The following is a 13821-nucleotide window of genomic DNA, read 5'->3' on the forward strand; positions in this document are numbered from 1 at the left end:
AACCACAATAGCGACAGCGTATCGGAAATGCGAAAGTACGTTTACGCGGAAATAACCACCTGTACGACTGACAAACAGGACGAGTCAGAGCTGCGAAAGAAAGACTGATACACCGTGTGTATGTCCTGTTAGTTTATGGCCACGGTTACGGCAAGAAAGGTAGTATCTTTCCCTCCTCCTCTGCCGGGTTGACCTACAATCTAACGCAAAGGCTCTCTCTTTTCGTTTTCTTTTCCTTCCCTCTTTTATCCTACATCACACTCTCTCTTTCTCTCTCGTCCCCTCCCGCCGTATCTCTCGCTCCCTCGCTCTCTCTTCCTCTCGCTCACTCCCCCCCCCCTGACACACACACACACACACACACACACACACACACACACACACACACACACACACACAGAGCCACATTTGTCTCGAATTTTTATGCTACCATTGCATTAATTATTTTACTTTTTTCTTCTATCTAAAAAACGATTTCTCCCAAGTAATAAAAGTATATCGCAGACGAATGTTTAAAATTGAAAATCCGTTCATTACCATGAAAGTACGTATTTATTCATAATCTTTCAATACGTAAAAAGGATTTACAATATAGAATCTTTTTTATACGATAAATGAAAAAATAAGATAACGTTAATTTTCTATTCTACAGCGTCTTATTTTTGCATTTGTAAAAACACTTTGAAAAATTAGTTTTAATATTGACTCATTAAAGGACAACAAGTATCGGATAACCATATATTTTAACGTCTCGAAATACAAATGAGAAATGAAGCAAGTTGAAAATGTTTTCACTTCATTAATCTTGGCAATTAATCCCACTATACCACATAATAGCGTGAAATTTATTTATAATATCAAAAATTATATTACGTTTCAAGATTACCAGACATAGATTGGTAAATAGAGATTTTTCAAATTTCGATTCCGGAAACAAGAGAATTCGACATCGACAAAAGCAACCAATCGCCATTTTGTTTGATCGATAGTTGAATCTCGAAACACTCTCGAATCACGGATCTACGGCGCGATACGTAAGCGCTCTGTGTTTGTTTGCTTCTTACGGAACGAAGCTCTCGAAATATGACTCAAGAAGGCCAGTAAGTACATAAAAATTCACATAAAATGTTCTTTGATTGTGTTTCTCGATCCTGAAATTCCTTCTCATTGTTATTATCATGAAAAGAGTAAGAGATATTCGAGAAAACAACTCGAATACCGCCCCGTGGCTTTCGAAACACCGCCATGTTGTAAAGACGGCTTTATTGATTCTCGAAATTTCTGGAAAAGAATCGCAAGAAACTATCTTAGATTCCTATTTTCTTGTTTTACAATGCACTGTTTATAAATTCTTAATAATAATCATTCCGTTGATGATGGGTCTTCCACAATTTTGTTTTTTTTTTCAGATAATCGAATTGCAATGCTCGGGTTTTTAATAGCTTGTATTTCTACGTAACTATCGATATATCTGAGACGCGAAAAATATATTGTAATATTTTATATGCTTTTACCGAAATACATTTCATGATGTTATATTACTTTCATTCTCCTCGATCGTCTCACAATAATATAACGTTTTATCCACAATGACTAGCGACTTTTACCAGAAACCATAGAACTTTACTCCTAACCTTTACCTACGTTTTATAATTATAATGCTATTTTCCCTACTTTAACATTGCTTCATTTCCTGCATTCTGTTAAATATTGCATTTCATTTCTTGCATTTAAATAAATTGTTCATTAAAAGTTATCCATGAATGCTTATACATGAAATAAAATTAATATTAATTATACAAATTTGTCATGCGTGTGTACGTTTCAAGCATAACATGCATGTCGTACACGTATTTTATGCAAAACTGCTCTGTATAGATATAAACAAATGCATGATATAAATAATTTTTGTTTTTATCAATTGACCTTTTTTTATTCAATGTTTTTTAATTTATATTTTATTTATATTTTGTAATTTACTATTTATAATTTAGTTTCTTTTTACAATTTTAAATAATGTATATGTTGTTTGACAATTTTTCAGATTGCCTCCCCCACCTGTTATGTGGGCTCAAAGGAAAGAAATATTATTTGTTACTATCTGTCTAGAAGATTGCAAAGATCCTGCAATTAACATCGAACCACAAATGATATATTTTAAAGGAGTAGGTGGAACTGAACAGAAAATGCATGAAGTAACGATTAACCTATATGGAGAAGTTATTCCAAACAGAACTATTCAAAACCTAAGAGGAAGGACTATAGAGTTAGTTCTTGTTAAAAAAGAAGAAGGTCCATATTGGCCAAGATTAACAAAAGAAAAAACGAAAGCCCATTGGTTAAAAAGCGATTTTAATAAATGGAAGGATGAAGATGATAGCGACGATGAAGGTGGAATGGAAGGAAGTGGCAACGATTTGGAAGAAGTAAGAGATTATTGTATTTAAAGTAATTTATTCGTTGATAAAAAAGGAAAAACATATTACATTTACTGTATTGTTATTTATCTACAGTTTGATAATCTAAATTTCCACTATATTTGCAGATGATGCGACAGATGGGTGGTCTAGGAGGATCGGGAGATAGTAAACCAAACTTCGATGATTTAGATGCTTTAGGAGATGAAGGTGACGGAATGGATAGCGATGATGACGATCTACCTGATCTGCTGGAATGAAGACATTATGACGCTACTTTAAAATTATCTACATTAAAAAAGTAAAAAAATTCAAAAACAAATGGCGACCTAAAAATAGTGCACCACCAGGCAATATTTTAGTAGGCCATGCTATTTGTATTTTCAATTAAATTTGCTAATGGCCCATGTTGCAATAGCAAACAAACAAATAAGGTGCACGAAAAACTGTCAACATAAAAGAATACAGTGGTCAAGAGAAAAGAAACAGTAATATTCTTTTTAAAGATTCTCCAATCCTTCTTTAATTCGTAATTCATATATTAAGTTACGATTAACATCCTTTTTTTTAATAATGATTACTTGTGTATAATATAACGGAGATAAAATAATGAAAATGACTTAAATTATTTGTGGAATTCTTTATTTCAGGAAATCCCGTTAAAAGAACTTGATACATACAATGTATGTATATAAAAAAAGAATTTTTATCAACTAGTTAGTGCAAACAGCTTTATTTTGTCTCTTTATAAGCCCGATATATTTTTGTTTACATTTACAACATGTTTAATTTTCAGAATTATACTTAATTTTTCATTATTCTTTAATAAGTACCATAACAATTACAAAATAAAATATCCGTGTTCTATACTATTTAAATATAAGGAAATTATAGAAAATAAAATTCTTTCATTTATCCAACGATACTGGAAGCGCCGCGCAATGCTAAATATCCAGCAGTTATATCCATTGGTAGACTTCGGACTGTTGCAAATTCTTCTGCCGTTGCATAGTATAATTTAGTTTGTGGATCTGTATATCGTGCCTGTGAAATAAATGTAATTTATATATCAGTTTGTACTTTAATGACTTAACCAATGATACAAACGTGGAAAGTTACTTACGGGCAACCCAGAAATATCAGAATATTTTTTTGCTGGCCTGAAGCTTGGCGGTGCGTTAATAGAACTATCTGAAATTTCCCAGAGTGATATAATATTTATTTAGAAAGTATCTAAAATATGATTATCGAAATTACACTTCAGTTACAGATTATGAAATATATCGTAAGTAGATGTATCGCTAAACACATAAATTGATTTCTTTTAGTTCTTAAGTTATTCAAATCATTATACACATAAATTTTTTGAAAATATGTAACATTAAAATAGATTGGTAATAAACCGTACAATGCACTACTTCTACAGGCCATGGTAAAGTGCGTTCTTGAGCCAGCACTTGCTTTAATGAGCGCCAAGTCCGTTTCTTTCCAGTGGTACTAGTAGATCGAAATTTCTGTTGAAAAATTGGATTCTTGTAAACTGGTTGTGATTTCTTATTAAATTCCACTACTTCTTCATTTACCATTTTTTATTTCACTTAAAACACTTATAAACCTCCTACAAAAAATATATATTAATGAATATAAGTAATCATTGACATTTACTCGAAATAATTACATAAGGCTGTATTATATATTACATCAATGAACAAATTTATATTAGAGATATATTCATAAATTTTCTTTATATAAGATAATATCCAAAATCATTTCCCTCTTGGATTATATAAAACCAATATCTTTTCTACATCACATCCTAATATACCAGAAATTGTATGCATCATAGTTGTGTTTATATGTTTAACTAGAACCTTAGCCCATGGACTCAAAATAAGTACAGCTGCATAATAGTCCTTTGAACCTCTAAAGAAAAAGTTTCATCCATTGAAACATTTAAACTTATATATTATGTTTGTCTTTCATAAAATACCTTTGAAAATCAAAATGGTATTTATAACCATGTATGAGATATTTTTGAACAATAACTGGTAAATTATCTTCAATTAAAACAGCACCCTTTTCACTTGGTTCAATTAAACATAGAATTGCATGATGACAAAGTACTTGGTTATATTCTATTTGGTTCTTTGTATCATGATTATATTTTGAATTCTGAATAATAGATACAAGATTAAATTAAATACAAAGTCATATTAAATCAATTTAAAATAAAGAAAGATATATGCATAGCATAACCTTTGCAATATGAAGAGTAACTTGTATGTTTCTTTTCATATATTCTACATCTTTTACATGCAACCATAAAAATTGTTCAGTCATTTCTATTTGCTTGTTTGTGTTATTTATCATAATGTTTGGTAAACTGTGCCTAAGAAAAGATGTTTTCTTATCGTTATCTGTTACTAAAATGTTATCACTTCTGCGATCATTGGATATAGTTGTGTTATGATAAAGTAGTTTAAAATTTCCAAGAGCAGCATTTTTAAATTTATATCTTTTATAATTAGAGAAATTTACATATTTTCGTTTGCATCCTGAAGAGGACAATAATTTACCCTGTGCCCCACTCAATTTATTTGCTAAATTTGTTCTTAATTTCTTGTTATAAGTTACAGTTTTGTTCCATGTTTTAATTTCTCTCTTTTTTATACTTCCATCGTATTTCCATCTTAGCTTTATTTTCTGAAGAATCATTGTATTAATATTCTTCAAATGAGAGGTTAAAATTTGTGCATTATTTAAATAAGTAAGTTTATCAAAGAGATTAACATGCTTTTCCATGAAATATTTTACGTTTTCTTCACTAGAAAAATCTAAATCTTGCTGTATATTAATATCTTTTATTTCCTCTGCAGAATATAGTTGCTTTGCTATATAAGATTTGTTCATATTTGATATATATGCAATCTTGTTAAACTTTTTGCAGGCATGAGATTCAATTCTTAAACCTAAATTCTGTATAAATGTGTGTATAAATTTATCCATATTGAATTTTAATATCTCAAACATGTTACAAAATCTCTCAATTATGAATTATTTATAATAATAATTAAATGTTAATATATATAAATATTTTGAAATATTACGTATAATAAAATATTATAAAATTCTAATTTGTCTATATTATAGAAACATTGACAAAACATTATAAACAAACTTATGCAATTGTTTCCTTGTCCAATTTCACAGTAATGCACAACATAATTACTTCCAATAATTTAATATTTTAGCAATTATTAATTTGTTTTTATTATATATTTATTTTTTATAAATTATATTATTTATTTGAATTATAGGAAAACATTAAAATGTGATTCAAAGCTTTTTGATAAAATGCTTAACATGTTTAATTTATTTCTTCGTGAGAATCTTGCTAAATTGTGTCAGAAAAGTATCTTAAATAAAAAACTCCTTAAATATAGTAAGTATACGATATATTTCATTTAATTATGATAAATAATCATGAAAAAAAAGATTGTTAATGTATCAGAGTAATTTAAAAATGTTTCATAACCTTACAATGGAACATTTTTAAATACTTTTATCTAATTCAACAACAGTCTCGAAGATTGTTTATACATAATTAAATATTAAGGTTATAAATTTTGTATGCTGTGTATTACTGAAATTTAAAATTATTTCGAAATACATAATCTTTATTTATTACTCACCATCGATATATCGAAATGTTGCTCCGACTTGGTATACGAACTTAAAAATTTGAAGTTACTAAATACTATAATAATAAGTATCGCGTAAGATATCATTATTATTTCCTAATTCCTAATGTTATAAATCTTAGTTTTATGATATTTCTAGATCTTATGTAGTACAATTTATTTACTAGATTCATAAATTCGAGTGATATATTCTAACATATACACGATTTCATTGCATAAGATATTTTAAGATTTTTGATTACTTATAACATACCAGTATTAAATATTTAATTACTTCTGTAAATTACAAATTTTACAATGTTTATATCATGCAATATTTTTAAAATCTGATTCCAATATCAAATTTAGTATAGGAAAATTTTAATGAAATTTAAATTAATAGTCTTGCCTACTTAGAAAAGTTTGAGATTAAATGTAAAAGTATATTTGTTAATACAAAATTGAAGGATATATAGAAATAACGGAAGTAATTTTATTTCTACTAATAAAATAATTCCTATAAATTGTATTTTATTGAAGTATAGTCCGCGAAAGAGAGGGGAGTAAGAAATAAAGAATGGTGGGGGTTTCATAAAAACAGTTGGGAGGTACGTGAACGTGACTAAATTCACCTTCTGGTTTGTTGAAGGTCGAAAGTCGAGAGAGTAATTTCAAAATTTGTTTTAGATTCACAAGAAACTTGTAAATCCATTATTATTAATTATCTTCGTGTATCTGTACATTGTAATATCATGGGCCGAAAATTTTTTGTCGGTGGTAATTGGAAAATGAACGGTACCAAAAGTGAAATAGATGGTATCGTTGCCTTTTTAAAAAACGGTCCACTTGATTCAAATGTTGGTATGTTTGCTCTATCTGTTGCTTTAATATTTAATATTCTATATTCTCTAATTTTTAAATAACTCCTAAAAAACGATATGTCTTATATAGTTATCCATAAATTTTATTTTTAATAACATAATACTGATAATATTAATTTATATATTTTATTATAATTGTAACAATATAATTTTATCAGAGGTTGTTGTTGGCGTACCATCAATATACTTAACGTATGTTAAGAATATATTACCTAACAATGTTAGTATTGCTGGACAAAATACATACAAGGTTGCCAAAGGAGCATTTACAGGAGAAATAAGTCCTGTCATGCTTTTGGACAATGGGATCCCATGGGTAATTCTTGGTCACTCTGAGCGTAGAAATGTCTTTGGTGAAACAGATGAATTAGTAGCAGAAAAAGTAGCCCATGCTTTAGAAGCCGGATTGAAGGTAATATAAATTTTGATTATTTTAAAACTTAATACCTAATAATATAATCATAATATTAATAAATGCCAATATCTTTGACTTAATAGGTGATAGCATGTATTGGAGAGAAATTGGAAGAGAGAGAAGCCGGTAAAACAGAGGAAGTAGTCTTTAGGCAAACTAAAGCTATTGCAGATAAAATCAAATCATGGAATGATGTAGTTCTTGCCTATGAACCAGTCTGGGCAATTGGAACAGGCAAAACAGCTACACCACAACAAGCTCAAGAAGTCCATGCAAAGTTGAGAGACTGGTTTTCTAAAAATGTCAATCAAACTGTTGCAGAGACTGTTAGAATCATCTATGGAGGTTCAGTAACGGCAGGAAATGCGAAAGACTTGGCAAAAGAGAAAGATATAGATGGATTTTTAGTTGGAGGGGCATCTTTAAAACCTGACTTTGTACAAATCGTCAATGCTAAGCAGTGAGATAAAATATTCATTATGCGAGAATGTTATTCATTTATTAATTAATATATACTCTAAGGATGGGTATATCATAAGAAGTACTGTAAAGAATTAACTTATATATTTTCTTGTTGTTTGTACAGAGAAAGATCTAAGTCATGTTGCTGTAATGAAATATTATTACTCTGCAATTAATAGTAAACTTTACACCTTATTTTATTGTTCTTAAAAAGCATATACTTCTCGTAAATATATAATCAGTAGTAACTCAATAAATGTTACAATAAAATGTAAGTTTAATTATTTATTTTGCAACAATTTTATCAATCCAGTTCGTCAATTAATCCTTCAACTACAACAGTTTCAGGCATAGATCTATTAGCAACTCTTTTAAATCCTCCTAGTTTTGTTTTTGCACAAGCAATATCAGATAAACCTTTAAATGTTCGTGGTTCCCAAGTAGCTAATGTTGATAAAGATTTACGATTTAATAAAATATTACATCTGCTTAATCCTTCTAATAGAATCTTTATATTACTATTATGTTCCTTTGCTGCACTATTTATTCTGGTTTCCCAAAGCTGTAACAAAAATGAACAATTATTTATATAACGTTCTAAAAGAGAGTTACTTTCTTTTATGAATTACCTCTTTCATATCGTCTTTTTTCAGTCGTCTCCCTATTGTAGAGTTTAGTAATGCTCTGTGTACATTTCTAATGGCTATACTATAACAATTTCTTCTCCTTCCAATATAATGCTAAAAATAAAGATAATTAGAAATTGTATCATAATTTTCTCTATTTTGTTTCGAATAAGTATACATAAATATCTACCGCAGCGAGCTTGAATATTTGACGTTTTCGCCAGAATTCATCGGGACCTCGACTTCTCAAAAATAATTGCGCAGTTAAAAATACCATTTTCCTTCTAAATGTGAAAATATAATAAAAAATCAAATGTTTATTTGATATTTATATGATTCTGATTCATAAATACATAACACGAGCTACAATTTACATAACCTAGATAACCCGGCAAATCCATGAACTTATAAACGTAATAGATTTAAACATAATACTACCAGATATAATGAAAAATGAATGATAATGCAGTAACACTAGTAGCAGAGACGAGTATGAGTAAGTGTTATTCCTCTCTTGCAGAGAGATGTCTCTGATGACATGTAGAATTATATATGCTTGATGTAGCTGTATCAGAAATATATGTATATCATCCTCTTACAGCGAAGTCAAAATTTTATAAATTTCATTCTTTGAGTAAATTTGTGTATTTTTCTTTCAATACATTAGTATTACACCGAAAAATAGGGTTTTCAAAAACATTCTACTTTATAGTAGTGGCCTCTCTGTTCTTTTAAATTTTAAACAAACTTAGTGTATTACTATTATTGTGTTGTTACTTCTGTTTGTTACACGTAAATTCAATCCTTTTAACATATAATTAGAAATACAAAAAGATATTCATACAATTCTTAACCGCAAACTAGAAATTTGTTATTTTAACATTTATTATTTTAGCATGAGGAAGATTATCAAATAGTTGCGGCGAAAAACCTTTCTTAGTAACAAAAAATATAATCGATTGTCGATTTTTGGAATAACGAATCGATCGTAGGAAAATCGATTCAAAAGATCGATCTTTTAACCGAAAGAATCGATTTCTCTAAAAAGTCAAATCGGAATTGAACACCTCTAGTCCCCAATTAAATGACTTGTGAAGTCATGAAGTTGTGTGTGCATATATTGTGATAAGATATATTTTATCAAAAATAATAAATAAGATTGCAAAGTGAACTATACTATTAAAACTTATATAAGTATTTTTAGCCACAATTTTTGTATTGTTCTAATACAAAATTTTAATATGAGAAATAAAAAGAGGTAAACTAAAGATTGTCTTTAATGAAATTGAACTGTTTGCGGTCGTACATCAATTTCAGCATTAAAATTTTGATTAAAATTTTATCATTCGTAGAAAAATTGGTCATATGTTTACTCTCAGGCACTCTTTGTGTCTGGTTCGTATGTATATGTGTATATACGTTACGAAAATACATAAAATTCTTAATAAGATTTGTATAAGTTATCATATGTAAGGTTACATTATTAGTGTCTGTTCAATGAAAATGAATTCCGACCAGCATAACAATCATATCGGAACTTGATACGACCACAAAGGGTTAAACTCAATAATAAATGCATGTTTCTACATACTAAATATATAAATTGTATTCCTTTTATTAATAATGTTAACAGCTTTATTTATTTTTATTACAAAATGTATATTTGCTTGATTTCTTTCAGCACAATAAAGATGACAGAAATGAACGAAGAAACAATGGATTTAGAAGATGTAAATATAGATGAAGTCATAAATTCTGAAGAAGAATACTCAGAAAATGAACGTGAATTACTTAGAAAAGTACGAGATAGACAGTCTTCGGAAAGTTACGATAGTGATTATGAAGTATATGGATTACATAACGCAAATGAACAGAACCAAGATGATACAGAAAATGAAGTCCAGACAGATTCCATGGAATCTGATATTGAAGGATTACAAGAAGATTCCAATTTACCAAATGAAAAAGCCTGGGGAAAAAAGAAGAAAGCTTATTACTCTACTGATTTTGTGGATCCTGATTATACTAATATCAGCCAAAAAGATTTAGCTCAAGCAGAAATGGAAGAAGAAGAAGCTAGAAATATTCAGAAGAGATTGGCGGAGCAATTGGATGACATTGATTTTGGACTTGATTTTATACAAACAAAAAATGATGATCAAAAGGCATATGAGAGTACAGAACAATTTATAAAAACAGATCTCAGTAAACTTAGCAAAAGACAAAAGCAAATAATGATGCAGAAGGAAAGTCCTGAATTTACAGTTCTTGTAAATGATTTTAAAGGTATGATATATATTATTCAATAAAGTTTATAAAATATATTTCAAAAGGGAAAACTAAAAAATTAAATATTTTTAATATGCATATTATGATTTAGATCACATGGCAGAAGCAAGAGATTCATTGGCACCATTTCTAAAGTTAATTAAAGATGGTATTCTCCCTAATTGCCCCACAGTTTCTTTCATAAAGACAAAGTACCATCTTTTATTAAATTATTGTATCAATATCTCTTTCTATTTAATGCTGAAGGCAAAAAGATTGCCTGTTAATTCTCATCCAATTATAAAACGTCTAGCACAATATCGTCAGTTATTAAATCAATTGGAATCTGCACAAGGGAATTTAATACAAGAAATACAGGAAATGTTAACAGCAGAAAGAGAAGGGAAAGTATTGTATAATATATTAAACGGCAATAAAATAAACATCAATGAACAAAAGACATATCGTTTCAAAGAAAAAGCAAATTGTGTAAAAAGATCTACAAATGAAATCATAAATGCGGATTCTTTAGAATCTGAATTGAAAACAGAAAATGTAAATGAAGAAAAGTTTTTGTATAATAGTAAAGAGAAGATGGAAAGTACCGACATGCCAGACCTTGTAGTTGAAGATCAAGGAAAAAGAGCAATTACATATCAAATAGCAAAAAATAAAGGTTTAACGCCATATCGTAAAAAAGAACAACGCAACCCCAGAGTAAAACATAGAAATAAATATCGTAAAGCTAAAATTCGTAGGAAAGGAGCGGTATGTATTTATTTATTTTAGATGATGAATATGTTGTGATACAATAACAATTTTTTTATTTTTCAGATAAGAGAAGTAAGAAAAGAAGTTACTCGTTACGCTGGAGAGATATCGGGTATTAAAGCTAGTGTAAAGAAAAGTATCAAATTGAAATAAAAGATTGGGCTATATTAAAATTGTACTTTGTTTCAAAACTCGTAGAATTGCCTTTTTATTTCCTATTAAAATATATATTTCTATTTATGTGTATAAAATATGAATACAAACTTTTGCTTATTACATATCAATGGATTCTATTGTTTTTTTCTCTTACCATTATTACATTAGTACTAAGATTGGAAGAAAATATAAGAATGAGCAATATTTAAACAAATAGTAATACATAAACACAACAAATGCTTTATTTTTTCCTTTTATATGTGCAAAATCATGGCATATGTAACAGTAGATACATAAGGGAATATCATTATGTACGCTACAATGATAAACATCAAAGTTCGTATGAAATTAACTTACATTTCACTGTTTCATTGCTTGTGTATTTCTTATGAAATAGTATGTAGTACTTAAAAAAAATTGCAAACATAAATGTAATGGAACCTTAAACTTCTAATTTTGCCAGTATATCCGACTCACGGAATAAATGAAATTCTTTATTATCTTCAAGTTCTACCTTAGTTCCACCATATTCTGGCAATAATACAACATCACCAACTTTAATACTTAAAGGGATGTGTTCTCCTTTCTGAAAATGAATATTGTTCTTTTTTTATTTTTGTATTTGTTGCTTAAGTATGTTATTGTAAATATTAAATACTTTCTACATACATCATTTCTTTGTCCCGGTCCAATTGCCACAACAGTTCCTTGTAAGACTTTTGCTTGAGCTTTTTCTGGTAAAACGATACCACCTTTTGTTTTTGTTACAGCCTCGGCTCTTTGTATAAGAACTCTATCAAATAGAGGTATAAGTCTCTTAATGGCATTAGCTGCAGCCTATTATGAAAATATTAACATAGAACACATATAAGGTGATTTATAATATTTAAATTTAGTTTTACAATATATACTTAAAATCAATTACTTTCAGATCGTGCATGGCGTAATTTTACGAAATTTTTCGTACTGTATAAAATACAAAAAACGTTTAGGTTACTATTCGTCTACTTATTTTCTTGCAAATGATAAAATTAACAGCAGAAATGCAATTATGTAAAAATGCGGTAATTAACTCTCTATCTACGAATAATTTCACTAAAAAATTTGCGATATTAAATCATAAGCACACGATGGAAATTATCATCATACGTATATATTTTTGTTTTATTAACTGTTTTGTAGTCACTTGTTTTTCTATCTCTAATAAACAAATAAGAAAAAAGAAGACATTCACTACACCGGCCACGCGACAGGACTTATAGAGTCAAATATCATTGAAATTACTATACTAAACAAAAAAACATCGAACAATACAAGTAAATTATACATGATTTCAAATACATTCATTACATTTTTTAAATTAAAGAATAACTTAACAGGAAATATATAATTTCAATCACTATTTTAAAAGTTAACCTTAGAAATTTTTGAAACATACGAAAATGTTGAGTTAATGAAGAAAATTATAACATAACATATAATTTAAGATAAGACTTATGTTTTCCTTACCATTATTCCTAAAATTACAAATTTCTACGATAGACAGAGATCGTGCACTCGCAGTTCAACCACGTTATACTATCTATGTGCACCAGCCGAACAATCCTCTCCGCTTTTCTCGAAGATTCCCAATTCCCCTCTATACTTCTTTGCCCCACCACGTGTTTATTGATTTCGTATTGGAGTAAGAGCCCAGTATACACGTTACGTAACAACGAGATATTACACGAGATACAAAATCTGACACAAGATGGCGCTAGAATATTATTGAACACTTACAGTGTTGTAACTTACATATATACATACTTACATTGTGTAGAAGCTATATTTCTTAACAAAAAGTTATTATGATAAAGTATAAAAAATAAATTATTATTGAGAAACGAATTCTGAACTTTTATTTGTATGTTAATTATAATCGAATAAATGATATTGGTAACAAACAAATAAGGTCATTGGTAAATAAATAAAATTGATATCGATGTAAATACTACGTAAACTTTAAAATATATGTTTTTATAATGGCTAATACGCCTTTTATATGGCTTAATGCTAATATGCTATTAAAATCTTTTTAAACATCCTTTTTCTTACACAATAAGTTTCGATTATTCAGCAAATTACAATACTTAGAAAAATATCTTA

At 28.5% G+C, this 13821-nt stretch overlaps 6 protein-coding genes and 1 long non-coding RNA gene across 10 annotated transcripts; 3 read left to right on the plus strand and 4 right to left on the minus strand.

Annotated features, from left to right (window-relative positions):
• The first annotated feature begins 135 nt into the window (after positions 1-135).
• Positions 136-3489, plus strand: LOC126921114 (prostaglandin E synthase 3). Its single transcript, XM_050732371.1, is given in 5 exon segments — positions 136-159; positions 990-1079; positions 1081-1100; positions 2045-2426; positions 2546-3489. Coding segments are annotated over 5 exon segments (648 nt in total). The 3' UTR covers positions 2678-3489.
• LOC126921120 (uncharacterized) lies at positions 725-1633 on the minus strand. The gene is made up of 2 exons (XR_007712238.1): positions 1515-1633; positions 725-1281 (listed from the first exon to the last, which is right to left on the minus strand). It is a non-coding gene; the product is annotated as an uncharacterized LOC126921120 (long non-coding RNA).
• On the minus strand, positions 3135-6245 carry LOC126921111 (INO80 complex subunit C). Of its 4 annotated transcripts, none has more exons than XM_050732367.1 (5): positions 6110-6245; positions 4118-4340; positions 3826-4035; positions 3541-3608; positions 3135-3461 (listed from the first exon to the last, which is right to left on the minus strand). In XM_050732367.1, the coding sequence occupies exons 3-5, from the start codon at positions 4001-4003 to the stop codon at positions 3330-3332; spliced, it is 378 nt and encodes a 125-aa protein (XP_050588324.1). In that variant the 5' UTR covers positions 4004-4035; positions 4118-4340; positions 6110-6245; the 3' UTR covers positions 3135-3329. The 4 variants fall into 4 exon arrangements, with proteins under 4 accessions (XP_050588324.1, XP_050588323.1, XP_050588322.1 ...); XM_050732365.1 differs by lacking the exons at positions 3135-3461; positions 3541-3608; positions 6110-6245 and adding exons at positions 4408-4589; positions 4674-6103 and having other exon boundaries at positions 3835-3931; positions 4001-4035; XM_050732366.1 differs by lacking the exon at positions 4118-4340 and having other exon boundaries at positions 6110-6242.
• A 456-nt stretch (positions 6246-6701) lies between these two features.
• On the plus strand, positions 6702-8130 carry LOC126921113 (triosephosphate isomerase). Its single transcript, XM_050732370.1, has 3 exons — positions 6702-6958; positions 7137-7390; positions 7477-8130. The coding sequence occupies exons 1-3, from the start codon at positions 6850-6852 to the stop codon at positions 7855-7857; spliced, it is 744 nt and encodes a 247-aa protein (XP_050588327.1). The 5' UTR covers positions 6702-6849; the 3' UTR covers positions 7858-8130.
• Positions 7941-9238, minus strand: LOC126921115 (39S ribosomal protein L20, mitochondrial). Its single transcript, XM_050732372.1, has 4 exons — positions 8920-9238; positions 8672-8765; positions 8485-8595; positions 7941-8417 (listed from the first exon to the last, which is right to left on the minus strand). Exons 2-4 carry the CDS (start codon positions 8756-8758, stop codon positions 8160-8162), a joined length of 456 nt encoding a protein of 151 aa, XP_050588329.1. The 5' UTR covers positions 8759-8765; positions 8920-9238; the 3' UTR covers positions 7941-8159.
• Positions 9239-9540: 302 nt separating this feature from the next.
• Positions 9541-11804, plus strand: LOC126921108 (something about silencing protein 10). The gene is made up of 4 exons (XM_050732360.1): positions 9541-9739; positions 10163-10767; positions 10862-11517; positions 11584-11804. The coding sequence occupies exons 1-4, from the start codon at positions 9723-9725 to the stop codon at positions 11671-11673; spliced, it is 1368 nt and encodes a 455-aa protein (XP_050588317.1). The 5' UTR covers positions 9541-9722; the 3' UTR covers positions 11674-11804.
• Positions 11805-11896: 92 nt separating this feature from the next.
• Positions 11897-13351, minus strand: LOC126921116 (10 kDa heat shock protein, mitochondrial). Its single transcript, XM_050732373.1, has 3 exons — positions 13186-13351; positions 12346-12513; positions 11897-12262 (listed from the first exon to the last, which is right to left on the minus strand). The coding sequence occupies exons 1-3, from the start codon at positions 13186-13188 to the stop codon at positions 12119-12121; spliced, it is 315 nt and encodes a 104-aa protein (XP_050588330.1). The 5' UTR covers positions 13189-13351; the 3' UTR covers positions 11897-12118.
• Between the last annotated feature and the right edge of the window lie 470 nt (positions 13352-13821).

This window comes from Bombus affinis, chromosome 10 (assembly GCF_024516045.1).
Source record: "Bombus affinis isolate iyBomAffi1 chromosome 10, iyBomAffi1.2, whole genome shotgun sequence".
Taxonomy (NCBI): Eukaryota; Metazoa; Arthropoda; class Insecta; order Hymenoptera; family Apidae; genus Bombus; species Bombus affinis.

Bases quoted from the DNA above. Each gene is read 5' to 3' on its own strand.
- LOC126921108 (XM_050732360.1), top strand. The intron at 10,768-10,861 runs GTATGATATATA...ATTATGATTTAG, and splicing joins TCTTGTAAATGATTTTAAAG to ATCACATGGCAGAAGCAAGA. The intron at 11,518-11,583 runs GTATGTATTTAT...TTTATTTTTCAG, and splicing joins AAATTCGTAGGAAAGGAGCG to ATAAGAGAAGTAAGAAAAGA.
- LOC126921111 (XM_050732365.1), bottom strand. From the start codon at position 5,447: ATGTTTGAGATATTAAAATTCAATATGGATAAATTTATACACACATTT. The intron at 4,590-4,673 runs GTTATGCTATGC...TCTATTATTCAG, and splicing joins TTACTCTTCATATTGCAAAG to AATTCAAAATATAATCATGA. The intron at 4,341-4,407 runs GTATTTTATGAA...CTTTTTCTTTAG, and splicing joins TACCATTTTGATTTTCAAAG to AGGTTCAAAGGACTATTATG.
- LOC126921115 (XM_050732372.1), bottom strand. From the start codon at position 8,758: ATGGTATTTTTAACTGCGCAATTATTTTTGAGAAGTCGAGGTCCCGAT. The intron at 8,596-8,671 runs GTAGATATTTAT...CTTTATTTTTAG, and splicing joins AAATATTCAAGCTCGCTGCG to CATTATATTGGAAGGAGAAG. The intron at 8,418-8,484 runs GTAATTCATAAA...TTTTTGTTACAG, and splicing joins AAAAAGACGATATGAAAGAG to CTTTGGGAAACCAGAATAAA.
- LOC126921116 (XM_050732373.1), bottom strand. The intron at 12,263-12,345 runs GTATGTAGAAAG...ATTCATTTTCAG, and splicing joins GACCGGGACAAAGAAATGAT to AAAGGAGAACACATCCCTTT.
- LOC126921113 (XM_050732370.1), top strand. From the start codon at position 6,850: ATGGGCCGAAAATTTTTTGTCGGTGGTAATTGGAAAATGAACGGTACC. The intron at 6,959-7,136 runs GTATGTTTGCTC...TAATTTTATCAG, and splicing joins TCCACTTGATTCAAATGTTG to AGGTTGTTGTTGGCGTACCA. The intron at 7,391-7,476 runs GTAATATAAATT...TTGACTTAATAG, and splicing joins CTTTAGAAGCCGGATTGAAG to GTGATAGCATGTATTGGAGA.